Genomic DNA, 25,415 nt, shown 5'->3' with positions numbered 1-25,415 from the left:
GAATAAAATGCAGAATAAAAAATGTAGAATAAAAAATGTAATATTAACAAATTAGAGGTCTTGCAACAACACGGATCAATTTCACAAGTTTCATAATAATGAAATAAGAAGAGATACAAATTAACATGCATAGTGTAAGTCTGTTCATATAAAGTTCGAAACCATTGCCTGCCACCTACTTTCAAATGGTTCAGCAAATAAAAAATATATCCACATATCTATTCAAATATAAAGAAAATGTGGCAAAATGTTAACAATTGTGAATTTAAGTGAAGAGCATACAAAGGTTCATTGTACTACACTGCTACTTTTCTTTAGGTTTGAGATTTTTCAAAACAAAAAGATAGAAAAAATGTTCAAAAATCAGACAAAGCTAACTTATATTGTTTAGGAGTATTTTATTCACGTGGGTGATAAATGTATGATTTTTCTTTATAATTATGTGTTAAGCTATACATATAGATTTTATGCATTTTTTTCTGTATGTAAATTTCATAAGAGAAAAACGTTAAAAAATAATGTGATAAGATACATAAAAACACTTTCAAAGAAAAACTGCTATATACTTGTTAAACATTATTATTAAAAAACAAACTTTTTGCTTTACAACAAGTAAGCGTAAGCAAGAGGGCTTTTGTTATGTGGGACATTAACCTGAGATCAATCTATCAAAAGGTACCTCCTGAGGACCAATTTCTGAGGCTAGCAACATAATAATGTCAACTGATTTTTCCATGAGACAGTTTCGATATAAGCATCAATTCTGAATATTGCTTAATTTGATACTAGATAGTATATTCTTCTAAATAATTCCCATGAACTGCAATACAATACTCCAATACTCATTTTGGCAGATGATACTAGCATATGCTACTTAAAAATGTATTATAAGAAAACTCTGGATGAAAGCTTTATCACTATTCAAATATCATACACAATTCACATTGTCCATGTATTTTCTATAGGTTTTTCCAATGTCCTTACTAGTATTCCACAGTATTTTTTTTTAAAGCCCTCAAAATCAAAGTTGTTCAGATTTTCATGCTTTCAAACTGTCTTTTAATATAGTTATATCAATCCATCTGATTGCCTTCTTCTGTGTCATCTAAATCAATATCAAAATCTAAATCATCATCACTTTCTTCATTTCTTCTGCAGCTTCTTCTGTGGCTGGAACGTTGATTATTTTCAACATTTTCTGTCTTTTCTGGTTCTATATTAAAGCTAAAGATGGAAGAAAAGAACTTTATTTTTCAGGATTTCATTGTTTAACTGTGTAGATTGAAAAGACTTTTACACTACATTTCTTGATTAATAGGAGCCTAATGAAATAAATAAAGAGGAAAAGATCCTTGAAGATTAACTTAACTCAGGAGCCAACCAATTATAATACAGTTGTCAATAAAGTATGATCAAAGAAATTAACACATGATGTCCATTAAAGAAAAGTTATATAATGAGTAATTCTTTTGTAATGTGTAATAAATGTGAACCTCATAAATATTTTAACTTTCTAAAAATGATGTTTCACTTTTATTATAATGATAGAAGTATTTAACAATTAATTAAGATGTTCCTCCTGCTGGGTAGAACAGCGTCTACATTAGTGTGATATTCTGCATCTTAAGACTCTCAGAGCAACTGAATATTTCCATAAAAGAAAATTCACATATTAATTAAAAGAGTAAATCCCAAACATAAAAAGAAATACTCACGGAATAACAACATCTTCTCTCTTTCCACATTTGGCACAAACTTCAAGATCACAGGCACATGGTCTACACATTATGTGATAAGAATCCTTCACTGTCTTTTGTAAACATTTAACACTAAAAGTAGAAAAGAAAATCTTAATTTTTTACTCATTATCTAAGGTTTATTTAATGAAATAAGGGGGGGTGTGGCTAAGTGTATAGCTGATAAGCCTCAATCTCACATATTATTCTCATATGTTACTTTAGATTAATTACATAGCATTTCTAGAGAACAGTGTACAGCTCAGAATAATAGTAGATTCTTAAAGCTTCTAAAAAATGTCATCTGCAAATATTAACAGTTTTACTTCTTCCTTTTCAATTTGGATTCCTTTTATTTCTTTTCCTTATCTGATTTCTCTGGCTAGAACTTCCAACACTATGTTGAATAAAAGTGGCAACAGTGGGCATCCTTGTATTGATCCTGATCTTAGAGGGTAAGCTTTCAGTTTTCACCACTGAGTATAATGTTAGCTGTGGATTTATCATATATGGCCTTTATTATGTTGAGAAACTTTCCCTCTATACCCACTTTGTTGAGAGTTTTTATCATATCATTGTGTGAAATGCTTTTTCTGCATCTATTGAGATGGTCATATGATTTTTAACATTCATTTTATTAATGTGCTGTATCATATTGATTGATTTGAGGAAATCGAACCATTCTTGCATGCCTGGAATAAACCCCACTTGATCATGGTGAATGGTCCTTTTGATGTATTGTTGAATTCAGTTTACTAAGATTTTGTTGAGGATTTTTGCATGTATGTTCATCAGGGATAATGGCCTGTAATTTTCTTTTCTTGTGGTATCCCCGTCTGGTTTGGTAGCAGAGTAAAGCTGGCCTCATAAAATGAATTTGGAAGTATTCCCTCCTCTTGAAGAGTCTGAGAAGGATTGGTATTAGTTCTTCTTTGAATGTTTGGTAGAATTTACCAGCGAAGCTGTCTGGTCCTGGACTTTTGTTTGTTGGGAGATTTTTGATTGCTAATTCAATCTCCTTACTAGTAACTGAACTTTCAGATTTTTACTTCTTCATGATTCAGTCTTTGTAGGGTGTATGTTTCTACGAATTTACCCATTTCTTATAGGTTGTCAAAGGTGTTGGCATACAATAGTCCATCGTAGTCTCTTAAAATCCTTTGTATTTCTGTGGTATCTGTTGCAATGTCTTCTTTTTAATTTCTGATTTATTTGAGTTCTCTCTTTTTATTCTTGGTGATTGTAGCTAAAGGTCTGACAATTTTGTTTATCTTTACAAATAACCAGTTCTGAGATTCATTGATCTTGCCTGTTGTCTTTTCAGTTCCTGTTTCAATTATTTCCAATCTGATCTTTGTTATTTCCTTCCTTCTACTAACTTTGGACTTCATCTATTTTTCTAGTTCCGTTAGGAACAAAGTTAGGTTGTTTAACATATATAAGGAATTTAAGGAAAAAAAAATGTCATGAAGAATCTAGGGGTAAGACAGGAATAAAGACACAGACCTACTAGAGAATGGACTTGAGGATATGGGGAGGGGGAGGGGGAAGGGTAAACTGTGACAAAGCGAGAGAGAGGCATGGACATATATACACTACCAAATGTAAAGTAGATAGCTAGTGGGAAGCAGCCGCATAGCACAGGGAGATCAGCTCGGTGCTTTGTGACCGCCTGGAGGGGTGGGATAGGGAGGGTGGGAGGCAGGGAGACACAAGAGGGAAGATATATGGGAACATAATATATGTATAACTGATTCACTTTGTTACAAAGCAGAAACTAACACACCATTGTAAAGCAATTATACTCCAATAAAGATGTAAAAAAAAAAAAAAAGGTTGTTTAAGATTTTTTTGTTTCTTGACATAAGCATTTACTGCTAGGAACTTCCCTCTCAGAACTGTTTTGTGTGTTAACATAAAATATATCCTGGAGAATGCTCCGTGGACACTTGAGAAGAGTGGGTATTTTGTTGCTTTTGGTTGGAATATTCCATATGTACCCATATAATATTGTTTAAAAGGCCATACTACCAAAAGCAATCTACAGATTCAATTCAGTCCTTATCAAAATTTCAGTGGCATTTTTCACAGAAATAAAACAAACAATCCTAAATTTGTATGGAACCACAAGAGGCCCCGAATAGCAAAGCAGTCTTGAGAAAGATGAACAAAGGTAGTGGCAGCACACTTCCTGATTTCAAACCATATTACAAAGCCACAGTAATCAAAACAGTGTGGTACTGGCATAAAAATAGACACATAGATTGATGGAAAAGAACAGAGAGCCCAGAAATAAACCCACTCATATATGGTCAATTAATTTATAAAAAGGAGCCAAGAATATACAATAAGGAAAAAACAGTCTCTTCTATAAATGGTATTGGAAAAACTGGACAGCCACATGCAAAAGAATGGAACTAGACCACTATCTGTTACCATACAAAAATATTAACTCAAAATGGGTTACAGACTTGAATGTAAGGCCTAAAACCATACAATTCCTAGAAGAAAACTGGCAGTAAGATCTTGACATCAGTCTTGGCAATATTTTGGAAATCATTTTGGAAATAAAAAAAAAATAAACAAGTGGGACTATAACATACTAAAAAGCTTCTTCACAGCAAAGGAAAACGCCAACAAAATGAAAAGGCAACCTACAGAATGAGAGAAAATATTTGCAAATCATGTATCTGTTAAGGGGTTAATAACTCAAATATAAAAAGAACTCATATACCCCAAAGGCAAAAAAAAAATCTGATTAAAAAATGGGCAGGGGGGCTTCCCTGGTGGTGCAGTGATTGGGAGTCTGCCTGGCGATGCAGGGGACACGGGTTCGTGCCCCGGTCCGGGGAGATCCCACATGCCGCAGAGCGGCTGGGCCCGTGAGCCATGGCCGCTGGGCCTGTGCGTCCGGAGCCTGTGCTTCACAACGGGAGAGGCCACAACAGTGAGAGGCCTGCATACCGCAAAAAAAAGGGCAAAGGATCTGAATAGACATTTTTCCAAACAAGACATACAGATGGACAACAGGTACATAAAAAGATGCTCAACATCACTAATAATCACGGAAATTCAAATCTAAACCACAATGAGATATCACTTCACACCTGTCAGAATGGCTATTATCAAAAAGACAAGAAATAACAAGTGTTGGCGAGAAGGTAGGGAAAAAAGGAAAGTTTATGCACTGTTAGTGGGAATGTAAATCAGTGCAGCCACTATGGAAAACTTTATAGAGGTTAATCAAAAAATTTAAAAAGGAACTACCATTTGATCCAGCAATTCTACTTCTGGGTATTATTCCGAAGAAAACAAAAACACTAACTTGAAAAGATATATGCATCCCCATGTTCACTGCAGCATTATTTGCAATAGAAAAGAAATGGAAACAACCCAAGTGTCCACTGATGGATGAATAAAGAAAATGTAATATATACGTACGTACACACACACACACACACACACACACACACACACACACAATGGAATATTATTCAGCCTTTAAAAAAGAAGGAAATCTTGCCATTTGTGACAACATGGATGGATCGTGACGGCATTTTGCTAAGGGAAATAAGTCAGACAGAAAAAGGCAAATTCCATATAATCTCACTTATATGTAAAATCTTGAATGAATGAATGAATAAATAAAATACCTAGCTCATGGATACAGAGAACAGATTGGTGGTTGTCAAAGGCAAGGGGTAGGGGGTGGGCAAAATGGGTAAAGGGGGTCAAAAGGTACAAACTTTGAGTTATAAAATAAATAAGTCATCAGGATGTAATGTACATCATGGTAACTATGGTTAATAATTCTGTATTGCATATTTGAAAGTTGCTAAGAAAGTAAATCTTAAAAGTTCTCATCACAAGAAAAAATATTTTGTGACTATGTATGGTGACGCATGTTAACTAGACTTATTGTGGTGATCATTTTGCAATGTATACAAATATCAAATCATTATGTTGTACACTTGAAACTAACATAATATGTCAATTATATCTCAATTTTCAAAAAATTAAAAATTTTTGTGCATCAAAGGACATTATCAAGAAAGTGAAAACAAAACCCTGCTGAATGGGAGAAAATACTTGGAAATCATATCTGATTAAGGAACTGACATGTAGAATATACTAAAAACTCCTATAACTCAATAATAAAAAGAAAACACAATTACAAATAAACAAAGAATCTGAATAGACATTTTCCCAAAAAATATATACAAATGGCCAATAAGCACATGAAAAGACACTCAACATCTTTAGTCATCAGGGAAATGCATATCAAAACCACAATAAGGAACCACCATATACTGACTAGAATGACTAGTATCAAAAAGAAGGGCAATAACAAGTGTCGGTAAGGATGTGGAGAAATTGGAATCCTCATATCGCTGGGGGGAAGTAAAAAAGTACAGTCACTTTTGAAAACAACTTGGCAGTTCCTCAAAAGGTTATAAACACAGAAGTATCACCTAACCCAGAAACTCTTAACTTCTAGCTACATACCCAAGAGAATTGAAAACACATATGCACACAAAAACTTGTACATCAATGTTCACAGCAGCATTATTTGTAACAGCCAAATAAGTAGGAATAATCCAAATGTCCATCAATTGATGAATGGGTAAATAAGAATATATATCCATACAATGGAGTATTACTTATTAATAAAAAAGAATTAAGCACTGATAAATGTTACAACATGCTTGAAAAAAATACGCTAAGTGAAAGAAGGCAGTCATAGAAGACTACATATTTTATGATTCTGTTTATATGAAATGTCCAAAATAGGTAAATCTATAGAAAGAGAAAGCAAGGGTTGGGGGAATGTTTGGGGGAGAAATGGAGATTGACTCCTAATGGGTATGAGGTTTCTTTCTGAGATGATAAAAATGTTCAAAATTTGATATGTTTGCAAAACTCTGTTATATATAATACTAAAATACTAATACTATAATACTAAAAGCTGCTAAACTGTACACTTCAAATGGATGAACAGTATGTGAATCTTAATAAAGATATTTTTAAAAAGCCAAATGGAAATATATTAGAAATAAGAAAGACATGGAGTGAAAGATACAAGAAATCCACTTTAAATATAAACAGGCATACCTCATTTTATTGTACTTTACAGATATTGCTTTTTTTTTTTTTAAACAAATTGAAGGCTTGTGGCAACCCTGTGTTGAGCAAGTCTATCGTCATTTTTTCCAACAACATTTGCTCACTATGTGCCTCTGTGTCACAATTTGGATATTCTTACAATATTTCAAATGTTTAAATTATTATTATATTTGTTACAGTTATCTGTGATGAGTAATCTTTGATGTTACTATCGCAAAAAGATTACGACTTGCTGAAGGCTCAGATGATGGTTAGCATTTTCTAGCAATATTTTTAAAATAAGGTATGTACATTGATTTTTTAAAACATAATGCTATTGCATACTTAATAGACGACAATATAGTGTAAGCCTAAGTTCTACATGCACTGGAAACCAAAAAATTCATGTGACTCACTTTACTGCAGTGTTTGCTTTACTGAGATGCCCTGGAATCAAACCCACAATATCTCTGAGATATGCCTGTAGAGAGTTAAAAGGAGAAGGGCAGGAAAAAAAACCAAATGCAGGGCTTCCCTGGTGGCACAGTGGTTGAGAGTCCGCCTGCCGATGCAGGGGACACGGGATCATGACCCGGTCTGGGAAGATCCCACATGCCGCGGAGCGACTAGGCCCGTGAGCCATGGCCGCTGAGCCTGCGCATCTGGAGCCTGTGCTCCGCAATGGAAGAGGCCACAACAGTGAGAGGCCCGTGTACTGCAAAAAAAAAACAAAAAGAACAAATGCAAACACTAATCAGAAGAAAGCTACATTATTATTGAAATAGACTTCAAAGCAAAGAAAACTGTCAGGTTTAAGAAAGGATATTACATGACAATGAAGGAATCAATTTTCCAAAAGCATGAAATAATCCTAAATATTTATGCACCAAAACACAGTGTGTTGAAATAAATGATGCAAAAGCATTGAACTAAAAAGAGAAATAGACAAATCCACAATTACAACTGGGGACTTCAACACTTCTCTCTCTGTAAGTGAAGCAACAAGCAGACAAAAATCAGTAAAGATATAGAACACCTTATTGATAGAAGCCTATCAATCAAACTGACATTTACAGAACACTCCACCCAACAAGAGCAATATATTCTCTTCAAGCACACATGGAACAGAATCTAATATAAACCATATTCTGAGCTATAAAACCAACCTTAACAAATTAAAAACAAAAGCCTAAAATTTATATAAAGTATGTTCTCTTACCACAATGAAATTAACCAGAAATCAGTAACAGAAAAACATCTGGAAAATGCCCAAATAGTCAAAAATTAAACAAAACAATTCTAAATAACCTACAGGTTAAAGAGGAAGTCACAAAGGCCATTAGAATACTTCGATTGAATGACAATGAAAACACAGCACCAAAATTTACGGAATGGAGCTAAAGATGTTCTTGGGAAATTTATATAATTAAATGCTTATATTAAGCAAAAAGAACTATCTAAACATCCATCTTAAGAAAGAAGAAAAAGAAGAGTAAATTAAACTCAAAGTAAACAAAAGGGAGGAAGCAATATCTATGTGAACAGAAATTGATGAAATTGAAAAACAGAACAAGAGAAAACCAATAAAATCCAAAGCAGGCTCTTTGCAAAGATTAATATAATTCATAAACATATAGCCAGACTGATCAAGATAAAAAAAGAGAGACCATAAATAATCAATTTCAGGAAAGAAAGAGGGAACAATACTAGAGATGCAACAGATATTAAAGAATAATAAGAAAAATATACTAAAAAGTCTACGCCTATAAATCCAACCACTTCATTGAAATGGACAAACTTCTGGAAAGACACAGTACAAAAACTTGCTTAAGATGAAATAGATAATCTAAAAACTCCTCTACCCATTAAAGAAAAATTTAGTTATGGTTAAAAACTCTCCCAACAAATAAAACTCCAGGCCAAAATGGCTTTAGAATTGGTGAATTCTACCAAACATTTAAGAGATAATACTAATTTTACAGAAATCTTTCCAGAAAATAAAATAGAAACAGTTCCCAACTCATTTGATGAGGCGCTAACATCAAGATAAAAAAAAGACAAAATTACAAACAAGTATTGGTAATGAACACATGCAAGAAAATGTAACAAAATGTTAGCAAATCAAATCTAGCAAATGTAAAAAGGTTACACATCATCATCAAGTGGGGTTTATCTAGGGACATGAAAGGCTGATTCAATATTAAAATCAATAAACGTAACTCATCAAATCAATGTTCTAAGGAAGAAAAACCATATGATCATCTAGATGCAGAAATAGTTATTTGACAAAATGTAACATCTATTCATGAAATAAGCTCTCAGCAAACTATGAGTTGAAACTTCCTCAACCCAGTAAAATGCATCTATAAAGAATCTACAGCTAATATCATACTTAATGATAAAAGACTGTGTATGTTCCCCATAAGATCAGGAACAGGGTAAGAATATCTGCCCTCATCACTCCTTTTCAAAAACATACTGGAGGCCCTAGGCAGTACAATAAAGCCAAAATAGAAATAAAAGTCATACAGACTGGAAAGCAAGAAATAAAACTGTCTTCATTTTTTATCTTTTTATTTTTTACCCCCATCGCACGGCTTGCGGGATCTTAGTTCTGTGACCATGGCAATGAAAGGGCCAAGTCCTAACCACTGGACCGCCAGGGAATTCCCATGTCTTCATTTTTTAAAAAATTCATTGTCGGGCTTCCCTGGTGGCGCAGTGATTGAGAGTCCGCCTGCCGATGCAGGGAACACGGGTTTGTGCCCCGGTCCAGGAAGATCCCACATGCTGCAGAGCGGCTGGGCCTGTGAGCCACGGCCGCTGAGCCTGCGCGTCCGGAGCCTGTGCTCTGCAATGGGAGAGGCCACAACAGGGAGGGGCCCACATACCCCAAAAAAAAAAAAAAAAAAAAAAAAAAAAAAAAAAAAATCATTGTCTATGTAGAAAATATCACAGAATGTACAAAAACAAGTGTTAGAAATAAAACTGGGGCTTGGCTGCATGTTCGTGCGCTGTGCACCCTCCAGCCACTACACGCTGCTCTTCTCCATGGCAACGCCACGGGCCTGGGCCAGATGTGCAGCTTCTACATCGGCCTCGGCTCGCGCATCAACTGCAACATCTTCTCCTATGACTACTTGGGCTATGGCATCAGCTCGGGCAAGCCCTCTGAGAAGAACCTTTACAACGACATCGACGCCGTGTGGCAGGCACCGTGCATCGGAAGTGAGAAGAACTACAATGCTGCAACCTGTGGAACAAAAACCACATTGACAGAAAGATAGACAAGATGAAAAGGCAGAGGACTATGTACCAGATGAAGGAACAAGATAAAACCCCAGAAAAAAAACTAAATGAAGTGGAGATAGGCAACCTTCCAGAAAAGGAATTCAGAATAATGATAGTGAAGATGATCCAGGACCTAGGAAAAAGAATGGAGGCACAGATCGAGAAGATGTAAGAAATGTTTAACATACACCTAGAAGGATTAAAGAACAAACAGAGATGAACAATACAATAACTGAAATGAAAAATACACTAGAAGGAATCAATAGCAGAATAACTGAGGCAGAAGAACGGATAAGTGACCTGGAAGACAGAATGGTGGAATTCACTGCTGTGGAACAGAATAAAGAAAAAAGAATGAAAAGAAATGAAGACAGCCTAAGAGACCTCTGGGACAACATTAAACGCAAAAACATTCGCATTACAGGGTCCCAGAAGGAGAAGAGAGAGAAAGGACCCGAGAAAATATGTGAAGAGATTATACTTGAAAATTTCCCTAACATGGGAGAGGAAATAGCCACCCAAGTCCAGGAAGCACAGAGAGTCCCAGGCAGGATAAATGCAAGGAGAAACACGCCGAGACACACAGTAATCAAACTGGCAAAAATTAAAGACAAAGAAAAATTATTGAAAGCAGCAAGGGAAAAACAACAAATAACATACAAGGGAACTACCATAAGAACCTATAGCTGATTTCTCAGCAGAAATTCTACAAGCCAGAAGGGACTGGCATGACGTATTTAAAGTGATGAAAGGGAAGAAACTAAAACCAAGATTACTCTACCCAGCAAGGATCTCATTCAGACTCAACGGAGAAATCAAAAGCTTTACAGACAAGCAAAAGCTAAAAGAATTCAGCACCACCAAACGAGCTCTACAACAAATCCTAAAGGGACTTCTCTAAGTAGGAAACACAAGAGAAGAAAAGGACCTACAAAAACAAACCTAAAACAATTAAGAAAATGGTAATAAGAACATACATATTAATAATTATCTTAAATGTGAATGGATTAAATGCTCCAACCAAAAGACACAGGCTCGCTGAATAGATACAAAAACTAGACCCATATATATGCTGTCTACAAGAGACCCACTTCAGACCTAGGGACACATACAGACTGAAAGTGAGGGGATGAAAAAAGATATTTATGCAAATGGAAATTCAAAGAAAGCTGGAGTAGCAATACTCATATCAGATAAAATAGACTGTAAAATAAAGAATGTTACAAGAGACAAGGAAGGACACTACATAATGATCAAGGGATCAATCCAAGAAGAAGATATAACAATTATAAATATATATGCACCCAACATAGGAGCTCCTCAATACATAAGGCAACTGCTAACCGCTATAAAAGAGGAAATTGACAGTGACACAATAGTAGTGGGGGACTTTAACACCTCACTTAGACCAATGGACAGATCATCCAAACAGAAAATTAATAAGGAAACACAAGCTTTAAATGACAAAGTAGACAAGATTTAATTGATATTTATAGGACATTCCATACAAAAACAGCAGATTACACTTTCTTCTCAAGTGCGCATGGAACATTCTCCAGGATAGATCACATCTTGGGTCACAAATCAAGCCTCTGTAAATTTAAGAAAATTGAAATCATATCAAGCATCTTTTCTGACCACAATGCTATGAGATTAGAAATCAATTACAGGGGATAAAACGTAAAAAGCACAAATACATGGAGGCTAAACAATACGTTACTAAATAATCAAGAGATCACTGAAGAAATCAAAGAAAGCATCAAAAAATACTTAGAGACAAATGACAATGAAAACACGACGATCCAAAACCTATGGGATGCAGCAAAAGCAGTTCTAAGAGGGAAGTTTATAGCAATACAATCCTTCCTCAAGAAACAACAAACATCTCCAATAAACAATCTAACCTTATACCTAAGGGCACTAGAGAAAGAAGAACAAAGAGAACCCAAAGTTAGTAGAGGAAAGAAATCATAAAGATCAGAGAAGAAATACATGAAACAGAAACAAAGAAAACAATAGCAAAGATCAATAAAACTAAAAGCTGGTCCTTTGAGAAGATAAACAAAATTGATAAACCATTTGCCAGACTCATCAAGAAAAAGAGGGAGAGGACTCAAATCAATAAAACTAGAAATGAAAAAGAAGTCATGACACCGCAGAAATACAAAGCACCCTAAGAGACAACTACAAGCAACTCTATGCCAATAAAATGGACAACCTGGAAGAAATGGACAAATTCTTAGAAAGCTATAATCTTCCAAGACTGAACCAGGAAGAAACAGAAAATATGAACAAACCAATCAGAAGTAATGAAATTGAAACTGTGATTTAGAATCTTCCAACAAACAAAAGCCCAGGACCAGATGGCTTCACAGATGAAGTCTATCAAACATTTAGAGAAGAAGGAACACTCCCAAACTCATTCTATGAGGCCACCATCACCCTGATACCAAAACTAGACAAAGATACTACAAGAAAAGAAAATGACAGACCAATATCACTCATGAATATAGATGCAAAAATCTTCAAAAAAATACTAGCAAAGAGAATCCAATAACACATTAAAAGGATCATGCACCATGATCAACTGGGATTTATCCCAGGGATGCAAGGATTCTTCATTATATGCAAATCAATCAATGTGATACACCATATTAACAAATTGCAGAAGAGAAACCACAGGATCATCTGAATAGATGCAGAAAAAGCTTTCGACAAAATTCAACACCAATTTATGATAACAACCCTCCAGAAAGTAGGCATAGAGGGAACTTACCTCAACGTAATACAGGGCATATATGACAAACCCACAGCCAACATCATTCTCAACGGTGAAAAACTGAAACCGTTTCCTCTAAGATCAGGAACAAGACAAGGTTGCCCACTCTCACCACTGCTCTTCCACATAGTTTTGGAACTTTTAGCCACAGCAATCAGAGAAGAAAAAGAAATAAAAGGAATTCAAACTGGAAAAGAAGAAGTAAATCTGTCACTGTTTGCAGACGACATGATATTACACATAGAGAATCCTAAAGATGCTACCAGAAAACTACTAGAGCTAATCAATGAATTTGGTAAAGTAGCAGGATACAAAATTAATACACAGAAATCTCTTGCATTCCTATACACTACTGATGAAAAATCTGAAAGCGAAATTAAGGAAACACTCCCATTTACCACTGCAACAAAAAGAATAAAATATCTAGGAATAAGTCTACCTAAGGAGACAAAAGACCTGTATGCAGAAAACTATAAGACACTGGTGAAAGAAATTAAAGATGATACAAATAGATGGAGAGATATACCATGTTGTCGGACTGCAAGAATCAATATTGCGAAAATGACTATACTACCCAAAGCAATCTACAGATTCAGTGCAATCCCTATCAAATTACCAATGGCATTTTTTATGGAACTAGAACAAAAAATCTTAAAATTTGTATGGAGACACAAAAGACCCCAAATAGCCAAAGCAGTCTTGAGGGAAAAAAAAACGGAGCTGGAGGAATCAGACTCCCTGACTTCAGACTATACTAGAAAGCTACAGTAATCAAGACAATATGGTACTGGCACAAAAACAGAAATAGATCAACGGAACAAGACAGAAAGCCCAGAGATAAAGCCACGCACCTATGGTCAACTAATCTATGACAAAGGAGTCAAGGATATACAATGGAGAAAAGACAGTCTCTTCAATAAGTGGTGCTGGGAAAACCGGATAGCTATATGTAAAAGATTGAAATTAGAACACTCCCTAACACCACACACAAAAATAGACTCAAAATGAATTAGAGACCTAAATGTAAGACTGGACACTATAAAACTCTTACAGGAAAACATAGAAAGAACACTCTTTTACATAAATCACAGTAAGATCTTTTTTCATCCACCTCCTAGAGTAATGGAAATAAAAAATAAACAAATGGGGTCTAATGAAACTTAAAAGTTTTTGCACAGCAAGGGAAACTACAAACAAGACGAAAAGACAACCCTCAGAATGGGAGACAATATTTGCAAATGAATCAACAGACAAAGGATTAATCTCCAAAATATATAAACAGCTCATACAGCTCAATATTAAAAAAACAAACAACCCAATCCAAAAATGGTCAGAAGACCTAAATAGACATTTCTCCAAAGAAGACATACAGATGGCCAAGAGGCATATGAAAAGCTGCTCAACATCACTAATTATTAGAGAAATGCAAATCAACACTACAATGAGGTATCACCTCACACCAGTTAGAATGAGCATCATCAGAAAATCTAGAAACAACAAATGCTGGAGAGGGTGTGGAGAAAAGGGAACCCTCTTGCACTGTTGGTGGGAATGTAAATTAATACAGCCACTATGGAGAACAGTATGGAGGTTCCTTAAAAAACTAAAAATAGAATTACCATATAACCCAGCAATCCCACTACTGGGCATATACCCAGAGAAAACCGTAATTTAAAAAGACACATGCACCCCAATGTTCATCGCAGCACTATTTACAATAGCCAGGTCATGGAAGCAACCTAAATGCCCATCGACAGACGAATGGATAAAGAAGATGTGGTACATATATACAATGGAATATTACTCAGCCATAAAAAGGAACGAAACTGGGTCATTTGTAGAGACGTGGATGGATCTAGAAACTGTCATACAGAGTGAAGTAAGTCAGAAAGAGAAAAACAAATATCGTGTATTAACGCATATATGTGGAACCTAGAAACATGCTACAGATGAACTGGTTTGCAGGGCAGAAATTGAGACACAGATGTAGAGAACAAACGTATGGACATCAAGGGAGGAAAGTGGTGGGGGGGTGGGGGGATGAATTGGGAGATTAGGATTGATGTATATACATTAATATGTATAAAACGGATAACTAATAAGAACCTGCTGTATAAAAAAATAAATTAATTAAAAAATAAAATAAAATTGACAAGCTGATTCTAAAAGTTATAAGAAAAAGCAAAGTAAATATACTAGCCAAAACTATTTTGAAAGAAAAACAAGGTTGGAAGACTTTCTTAAGACTGGATTTCAAGACTTATCTTAAAGCTGTAGTAATCAAGGAAGGCAGTATGGTATTGGTGAAAGACAGATACATCAATGGGACAGAATAGACTCTTACACATAACTCAACTTATTTTCAACACAGTACACAAAGGGAATTCAATGGAGAAAGTACAGACTTTTCAACAAATAACCATGGAACAGTTGGATATCCATAAAATTAACAGGAAATGGATCATAAACCCAATATAAAACCAAGAATTACATAACTTCTAGAGGAAAACAAAGGAAAAAATATTTGTAACCCTAGGCAAAGATTTCTTAACTACAACAAAACCATCATCAATAAATCCTGATAAATTAAACAGATCTTCACCATACATTCACACAAAACTGTACATGAAATGTTTATGGCAGCATAGTTCACAAAAACTAGCAAACCTAAATGTCTATCAACCGGTGAATGAACAGTCAGTGATACATCCTCATTGACTACTACTCAGCAATAAAACCGACCTAACCACTGATCCACACAACAGGGCAGATGAATCTCAAATCCACTATGTTAAGTTAAAGAAGTCAGCCTCAAAAGACCATATACTGTGTGACTCCATAAATATGACATTCTGCAGTAAGGTAAAAGTATGGGGAAAGAAAACAGATCAGTGTTTGCCAGGGACTGAGAGTGAGGTAGGAGGAACTACAAAGTGGCATAAAGGAATGTTTGTGGGTAATAGAACTGTCCTATATCTTAATTGTGGTGTTTGTCTCACAACTGTATTCATTTGTCAAAACTTATAAAACTGTTGCTAAAAACAAAACAACTGCCCCCAAAAATAGAGTCACTTAAGCTAAGCCCCAAATCACCAAATTGAGACAATTTCAGTTTTGGCTTTCCCAGAAATGGAATTTTAAACCAATCAGGATTCATCTAATCAGCACAAGCTAAGTATTCTGCCTGATAGGCCCTTGCCACCCCCTAAAGGAAAGTGACCTTGCAGTAACCAATCTGATTTTTTGTCTAGTGTGACTTTCTTGTTCCCACACCCTTCTGCCTACAAAAGTCTTTCATTTTCTATAGTTCCTCAGAGCTCCTTTCCATCTGCTAAATTGGATAAAGTCAATAAGATCTCTAAAATCCACTCAGTTGAATTTTGTTTTTTTAACACTGTACACTACAAAGGGTACATTTTACTGCATGTAAGAGACTTGACTAGGAAAAATGTATCAGAATTTTTTTTAAAAACTTCACAATCGAAATGAAAATAATTATGAAAATTTTTTGTTAAATAATTTGGTATGTTTTGTGTTTTGACTTTCCAAAAAGCTTTACTTAATTACTTTGCAATAAAAATTAGATTAAAATTTTATGCCATTAGAATACACATAAAATTCTAATAATACAAATGGAGTGGGAAAAATTTCAGTTTTTTTTGGCTTCAATTTCTTTTTTTTAAATAATTTTAAAGAAAGTTAGATTCCTGAGGCTTCAAAGAAATTCATTTCTATTAATATGTTGTTTTATAACAGGGACTCCTGGGGTAAACTAATCCTTAAGTATTCAAATTGCTAATCCGGGGATAAAACTGTATTTGTAGAACTGTTAATGTTAAAATTTACATGTAAAATGGGCTCAAAAATGGGATATCCTGTTTTGGAATGCAGAGTTAAAATATACCAGATTCTACATTTTCTAGCCATCTAATCCTCAAAACAGTGACTTTTATCACTGGCTCAAACACCTGCATAGTTTATTAAAATGCAGATCTCTGGCCTCCACCCATTATTTACATAATCAGAATCTTGGGGATGGGTTCCAAGAATCTGTCTGTTAACAAACTCTTCAAGAAATTCTTAAGCACATTACCACTTGAGAACTCTTGACCAGATCAAAGTACTACTGCCTAGATAGTGGGGTCTTCCAATATCCTTCAATGTGGTTGAGAAGAGAAGGAATTTTTTTGCTGAAAGCAATTATGCTCTTTTCAAATTTAAATCCACTCAGAAAAACAGGTTGTATTAGGCTAGTAGCTCTTATAAGGAGATACACACACATACACATTTTTCAAATGACACGTTTCCTTTTTATAAACGTGAAATGTTTGTGAAAAGGTAAATTATATACATTTTTAGACGTTTACAACCTTCCAGTTTCTCTGGCACAGAAGTGAGATCTTTGTGCGCCTTCAATTTCAAACCTCTTAACCTAGGCTTTATGTCTTCATGGGGAGTACAGTGAGAGAAGAACTGAAAGTAATTGAGTTTCAGCCTCTTTTTTCACCTAAATACATCACATTCGTCTAGCCAAAGAATCTTGATCTTAAGCATGAAATGGTTTAGACATTATTTTAATGATAAGAGATATACATTCCAAGTTGTAATAAAACTTGTGCAGTATCTTGAAACATCTTTAAAAATAGCTGTAAATTATTTAATCACTCCTGAGTATTTTTTTCTTGCAAAATGTGTAGTAAGGAAAAACTTGAAATTCACCTAAATATAAATTTTACCTAATTTCCCCTGAAAATAGCTACATTTTGAATATTTTATGAGTTCATTACCAAGCGAACTCCAGAGATGTTAAAATAATGGTGATTTTGCCTTCTTTTCATTGCTCCATTAAATACAATTCCCAGAAATAATCAATCTTGACCATGCATATACCACAACTAATCATTTTAGTGGAAACTGTGCTCAAAAAAAAGCACAGGTTACTCCTATGAACCATGTTTACTAACAAAGGAGACAGTAATACACTTTTTAAAAATGTTATTATATTTACTTTTTTTATAATGAAAAACACAAAAGGAAAGAAAAAGTAATTAAAAGCTAAAAAATGTTCACTACCTATTTAACGATAAAAATCAGAGACAAAATTTGATTTTGAGGACCACTGTAAATACTAGAAAATATTATGTATTTTGAAAATAGCACTGATCTGGGAAGCAAGAGACCTAGATCTAGCCCAACTTTGACATATTCTTGCCACATAAGCACTGAAAGTCACTTTAACTTCTTTGAGTCTCATTCTTTACAATGGGTACTAAAAGTGCTGGCAACTTAGCATGAACAAAGACAGCAGCACCAAATTGTACTAGTAAACACTGTGTTTGTCACCTCCACAAATTCATAGCTAAATAACAAAAATGAAAAACCCACAGACTTTCTAATGACACTCTTGTAGTATTAACACATTTTCTATTGTATAATAAAACATAGCAACATTTGGAAGATCTGTATAATTCAATGAACTCATATTTTCTAAATGAGCAAATGCATGATGTTACAGAAGCATGCATGAGTGAAAGATCCATTCAATTGCAAGACAAACCAATGAATTTTAGTATAACAAAGTGTTCTCTGATGTGGTTTCAGATGCTATACCATAACAAACCTTTAGGAAATTACCCTTCTGAGATCTGGTATGGTATCAAAGATGAATTTCTGCAATTATCTGGAAAAGGTTATTAAAATTTACTCATACTCTTTTTGAAATGTACTGTTTCCTTTTCCTTCTACTAGTCAGACACTAATGAGATTCATAAAAATATAAAACAATGCCACTTGTCTCACTAATATTTTTGTTTCAAAAGTTATTTTTTCATAAAAAGTTATTAGTATTAACACTTAATGGGCCTGTTGCTTACATTCATATTATTTATTAAACAATTATTTTAAAAATGTCTCAGTTTTAATATCTAATACAATAAATATCATTATATCTAATAAATATCATTAGATATAACCCATAAAAGCCAATATAAACCAAACTATCGGGGTTTCCCTTGTGGCGCAGTGGTTAAGAATCCGCCTGCCAATGCAGGGAACACGGGTTCGATCCCCGGTCTGGGAAGATCCCACATGTCGCGGAGCAACTAAGCCCACGCGCCACAACTACTGAGCCTGCACTCTAGAGCCCGCGAGCCACAACTACTGAAGCCCGCCCGCCTAGAGCCCGCGCTCTGCAACAAGAGAAGCCACCGCAATGAGAAGCCTGCGCACCGCAACGAAGAGTAGCCTCTGCTCACCACAACTAGAGAAAGCCCGCGCGCAGCAACAAGGACCCAACACAGCCAAAAATAAACAAATAATTAATTTTTAAAAAACGACAAAAAACAAGCTATCTGAGGTCCTCAGTAATTTTTTTTTTTTGCGGTATGCGGGCCTCTCACTGCTGTGGCCTCTCCCGCTGCGGAGCACAGGCTCCGGACGCGCAGGCTCAGGGGCCATGGCTCACGGGCCCAGCCGCTCCGCGGCACGTGGGATCTTCCCAGACCGGGGCACGAACCCATGGTCCCCTGCATCGGCAGGCGGACTCTCAACCACTGCGCCACCAGAGAAGCCCCTCAGTAATTTTTAACAGTATAAAGAGGTCCGGAGAACAAAAGCTCTGAGAAGTACTGATCTGGACAATAAATACCAATGGGAAAAGAACTGATCTAATATTTTTAGTAACTTCTAGAAGTAAAAGACTCATTTTACTCACCACAACTTTTCTGGTACTGCCTTCATTTCCTGGTTATATTATTACACTTTAACCTTTATCATAGTTCAGCTCCACTTGTAATATTCTCACAGGTGACAGCTAGGTGCTTTTGTAAACAGTGAGCTGTGATACTCCACCCTTGGTGTACAAATAATAGAAACTCACATTGACAGAGTTCTATAAAGTGACATTTCCTACAGTGGCTCCAAGTAACCTGTGCTAACACAGAAAGATCCAGAATCCATACTAAGGAATTATATCATATGCTACTTAGGAAATGTTTTTAAGGAAACAATGTCCCCAAATTCCAAGAACTTTGAGTAGAAGTTCAATTCACTTCCCTGTGTCCCTAAATGATGTATTTGAAAACACGTGGAGAGATTTTACCTCTCCTTTATTGCAGTAAATTTGATTAGAATAATTCTTAAAAGATTACAAAATTACAAAATATTCACCTTTGACCAAGAGTAGTTTAGAAAAAAAACAAGAGAAAATGGAAACTACTGCTCAAAACTATTACTTGGAGCAGGTAATTTAAAATCAAAGCTTGGGCTTCCCTGGTGGCGCAGTGGTTGAGAGTCCACCTGCCGATGCAGGGGACACGGGTTCGTGCCCCGGTCCGGGAAGATCCCACATGCCGCAGAGCGGCTGGGCCCGTGAGCCATGGCCGCGGAGCCTGCGCGTCCGGAGCCTGTGCTCCACAACGGGAGAGGCCACAACAGTGAGAGGCCCGCGTACCGCAAAAAATAAAAAAAAATAAAAAAATAAAAATAAAAATCAAAGCTTGCTGTATCAATCAATATTAATGTCAAAAAGTAGGCTTTATGCACAGGTGCACAAGTGATGATAGTAATGAAAACTCTCCACTTTTACCTCTGGGCAAGAATAAGGTCAGGGTTTACAGTCACTGTATTTAATAATATGATGCAGAGTGGCCTGTGACTAAAATTCCACTCTAGGACATTTTAATACTCCTGGAATGTGGTGACGTGACTCTCATATCACTGATTAACCATCAGAGCCTCAAACTATTCTAAGTAATGCTGGAGTTGAAGAGCTAAACCAAAGAGGCCAAACTGGCACTCACTGTCTTTCTCTCATATATAGTTCGTCACACACTGGTATACATGGAAGGACTGATCATACTGTAGTATATAACAATGTTTACTTTTCTTTGATAAAAGATCAAAAAAAATTAGTGATCAATACACTTTTTTAAGGCTAGAAATCTAACCGCTAAACCAAAATTCTGTCTTGTTTTCTCTTTGTTAAATGTATACTCAAAGCAGATCTTTTTGACAAGGAACATTGATTAATGTTTATGAATCACCAAGATTATGTAACAAGAGGAAAGAAAAAACAAGAGCAAATGAATGAACAAATGACAACTTATGTAGAACCCAAAGACAAGACATACAGAGACAGTTTGAGAGTACCTGCATTGTCCATCAAAGAGAACAGGGGATTATTGTTCATTTTCCCTCCATTCCCTGGTGCCTTCCTCATAGGGTTTCCTGTAAACATTGTTTACAGCACTCTACTACCTTTTCTAGATCTGTCTTTCCTATCTTCATCTCATTATTCCTCTGCAGTCTTAACTTGTGCCCTTTGGGTCTCTGTCTCCTTTTACTTACAACAAGCACTTCTTGCGACCTGCCAACAGAGTTACCTGTGGGCCCACCTCTCCTAACAGATTGTAAATTCCTTGGTGTCACAGAGTCATTTTGGTATCTTCTATAATACATAGCACAGTGTCTTGTACACTGAAGATGCTATTTAAAATAATTGCAGGCACAGTGGTTAAGAATCCGCCTGCCGATGCAGGGGACATGGGTTCAAGCCCTGGTCCAGAAAGATCCCACGTGCCGTGGAGCAACTAAGCCTGTGTGCCACAACTACTGAACCTGCACTCTAGACAGCCCACGAACCACAACTAATGAGCCCACATGCCACAACTACTGAAGTCCGCACGCCTGGAGCCCGTGCTCCACAAGAGAAGCCACCGCAATGAGAAGCCCGCACACCCCAATGAAGAGTAGCCCCTGCTCCCACAACTAGAGAAAGCCCACGTGCAGCAACAAAGACCCCAACACAGCCAATAATAAAAACAAATAAATAAATAAATTTATTAAAAAAAAATAATTGCAAACTGACCCAAATTTTTTATCTGTTATCTCTAGCAATCCCATTTCTTTGTCAGAAAATAGCTATGTTTGGGATAATATCCTCCATCATTACCCTGGACTCTTCCTAGAGACAATTTTATTCCTAACAAAACATGTAGATTACACTAAATTATCTTTCAAATACAGGGCAGGTTTCTTGGTTCTTGTAGGTCAAGTAAGGAAAATCTGGTTATACAAAATAAAGTTTTTTAACAGATATGTTTTCATTCTACAAGGGAAAATTTTGTGTTCATTAATTTGAAGTATAGAAATGGTTCAAGTCATAGTGGATGACTTTGAGTCAAACCTTAGGGATCTGACATTAAAATGAAAGCCAGGAATGAGAGATTATGAAAAAAAAAAACAAACCTTTGCATTCTAATTTTGAATCTGCTGTTTAACTAGCTGTGCCTAGGGTAAGTCGCCTAATTTTTCTAAGGCCACTTTTTCATCTGCTGCTCCTACCTCCATAGGGTTCTTACTAGAAGCCAATATATATGACAAAGCTTTGAAGACATGCAAAGTTCAGTACAAATATCTTAATTATCTACTTGCTTAAGACGCTATCAGAAAAATGGAAAAACGTATAGTACTAGGGTTAAAGTGAAATCTAGCTTTATGTGATCTTAGGCCAGCTCTAAGTAATTGAGATCTTTTCCTTTCCTTTTACCATGATTCCTCAAACAGTATCAAGTTCCTGATAATTCTCTGAAGAATTCCAGCAATAAATTCTCCCGAGTCTCACCAACAGAATATAATTTCTACTTTTAAGGGACTTCTTAGCTTTCTGGCTTCTACCTTTTACAATTAAGATCCAAATCAGAAAGAATACATCATTTTAATGCCCAAACAGTAAAAGTAAAATTGGATTTCTAAAATACCAGTAAAGGAGAAGGCTCTATAATAACAAAGCTATTTCTGCATCCCATAGTACTAAAAGTACTTTACTGATCTAAGACATAGTCTCTGCAATGCCACTCCTAGTTCCTATTCACGGAAGTCATGCTGTCTGAAAGGAAAAAGGCACTCAACTGCAGGGGTTTCCCCAGCTATTTAGGGTACACCTTTCCCAGGTTGATGGGGGACGAAGGCAGGAAGGGGAAGGAAAAGAAAGAGTCAAACTACTGTAGTTTGTTTGAGGAATCACTGTAGTTTACTATCTTTTAATTCTGCTTGGGTTCTGGCAGATAGCATACACTGTTAAACTATCTTCATCCTAATCACCTCTGCCATCACAAACTTACTTGAATTTCCAAATAAACTGCATATAGGAACACACACATCTAGAGAGAGGACTTGACTGACAAATGAAGGTTTAATCATTAAATATCCTTTTCTCCTATTTTATTTTAGAACAATTTTTCTTCCTAATTTATCACATTCTTTGCAACAGTAAGTAATCGATTTTTCACAGGTCTGGAAACGTGATATTTAATAATGTATTTATTTCAATGAAATTGATTGGGATGTTGCCCAGACCTGGTGTAAAATTTAATTCACCACTTAAAAATTCCAACCCTTCGGGCTTCCCTGGTGGCGCAGTGGTTGAGAGTCCGCCTGGCGATGCAGGGCACACGGGTTCGTGCCCCGGTCCGGGAAGATCCCACATGCCGCGGAGCGGCTGGGCCCGTGAGCCATGGCCGCTGAGCCTGCGCGTCCGGAGCCTGTGCTCCGCAACGGGAGAGGCCACAGCAGTGAGAGGCCCGCGTACCGCAAAAAAAAAAAAAAAATTTCAACCCTTTTTGCCAAGCTAATAAAGTTTGTAAAATGTAACGAACACAACTGGTATAAACTTCACCTTCTATTTCCACCCAGTCAAATACCCTAAGTTAATAATAAAAATGATGGGGTTTGGGAGGTAAGATTAGAAAGAGCCTAAAAATCTATAAACCAGATAAACAATCCAACTGCTATGTTTATTTTAAACGGTAAACATAAAAGAATGTATAGAAAGCCAGTCTTTATTTACCACAATAATATATATATGCTATATATAGGTATATACAATATATATAATACATGGTGCCACCGAAAGAAAGAAAGAAAAATAGAAAAACAGGAAGGAAGGAAGGGAATAAAAGCCAGTTGTCAGGCAATAAACCCATAAATTAAGCATCCAATTTTTACCAGTTTTTTTTTAAGATTTTTTTTGATGTGGACCATTTTTTTTTTAACACTAAAGAGGCTATTAATTATGTAGTATTATCTATAAGTACAAAGACTTTCCCAATCACATCACTTAGAGATCATTTTATCCACTGCTGTATTTGGGTGCCAGTCTCTTGTCTCTCTCCTCAGCGATGGTAAGGTGGATACCCTTTCCACGACGAACAGAGATCCATGGTTTGTTGCCTTTGCCAATAATGAAAATGTTGGAGAGCCAGGTGGCAAAGCTATTGCCGTTGGCATCTTTCACATGAACTACATCAAAAGAACCAGGATGTCTCTCCCGGTTTGTGAACACACCAATTCTTCCCAGGTTAGCACCTCCAGCCACAATGCACAGGTTACCAGTGTCAAATTTGAAGAAATCAGTAATCTTGCCAGTCTCCAAATCAATTTGAATGGTGTCATTCACCTTGATGAGGGGATCAGGGTAGTAGATGGTGCGAGCATCATGGGTTGATGTGGACCATTTTTAAAGTCTTCATTGAATTTGTTACAATATTGCTTCTGTTTTATGTTTTGGTTTTCTGGCCGAGAGGCATGTGGGATCCTAGCTCCCAGACCAGGGATCCAACCTGCGCCCCCTGCATCAGAAGGCCAAGTCTTAACCACTGGACAGCCAGGGAAGTCCCCAATTTTTACCAGTTTTTAAGGAATTCAACTTTGTTCGTTAATCTGTAGCCATTTCACTATATAAAATATCACCAAGTCAACAGCCTTCTCTGGCTATGAAATATAATATTTATAAATTATAAAGCTTTTGCATTTCCATCCCAATTAATTTCGTTAAGCACCAATGTTTATTAACACTGAGACAATTTTTCTATTAGAAGATTCTACAATAAACAAAGCATTTAATTTTCAGATGTCCTGACATAAATATTTTCTTCAAATTTAAAAAAGGAAAAATTCTTTCTCTAATAATTTATTTAAAAATCCATTTATTTTACCTTTTCATTTGAATCTGTTTATCTTTCCCATGCATGCAATATAGCTTTAGGCCCATAATGGCTCAGGGACCCCTCAAAGGTGTATTTTAATAACAGAAGCTGTGCTTCTAGAATGCAAAGAGCTGATAAATGTGCTCAGTTTTACAATACATCAAAAGGGAGGCAAGTCAAAATGTTCAAAACATGTGGATTGTAGAATTAGCCACCTAAACAATGGGTCTTCACTCGGACACTATAAACTCAGATTACAATGGAGGAATAAAGGCTCAATTTGGACTGGTCACGGCATATTGCAAACATTATTTTTCAGGTATCTCACAGTGAAGTAAGTAGTATGCTCAGTTCCTAAGCACTGAAAGCAAGTACACCTTGGATACTTATGAATAGAATCTATCTATCTAAAATGTGATTATAACTCGTTCAAGGAGATCATGTTACAGTGTTTGAGCAATGAACAAATACAAGTAATGAATGCCAACTCATGGACAAATAAAATAATTCAGCACCAAGGAA

At 35.9% G+C, this 25,415-nt stretch overlaps 1 protein-coding gene across 1 annotated transcript in view; it reads right to left on the bottom strand.

The window, feature by feature from the left end:
• Positions 1–1,036: 1,036 nt before the first annotated feature.
• Positions 1,037–25,415, bottom strand: part of CUNH9orf85 (chromosome unknown C9orf85 homolog) — a 60,376-nt gene continuing 35,997 nt past the window's right edge. The window contains exons 3-4 of the mRNA XM_007454495.1: positions 1,716–1,829; positions 1,037–1,224 (exon numbers count right to left, since the gene is read on the bottom strand). Coding sequence (XP_007454557.1) covers positions 1,074–1,224; positions 1,716–1,829 — 265 coding nt within the window. The 3' untranslated portion in view covers positions 1,037–1,073. The remainder of the gene's footprint in view (positions 1,225–1,715; positions 1,830–25,415) is intronic.

This window comes from Lipotes vexillifer, unplaced genomic scaffold, assembly GCF_000442215.2.
Source record: "Lipotes vexillifer unplaced genomic scaffold, Lipotes_vexillifer_v1.1 scaffold108, whole genome shotgun sequence".
NCBI classification, from domain to species: domain Eukaryota; kingdom Metazoa; phylum Chordata; class Mammalia; order Artiodactyla; family Lipotidae; genus Lipotes; species Lipotes vexillifer.
Note: the sequence above shows the minus strand (reverse complement) of the source record. Positions and strands in the feature narration are given on the sequence as shown.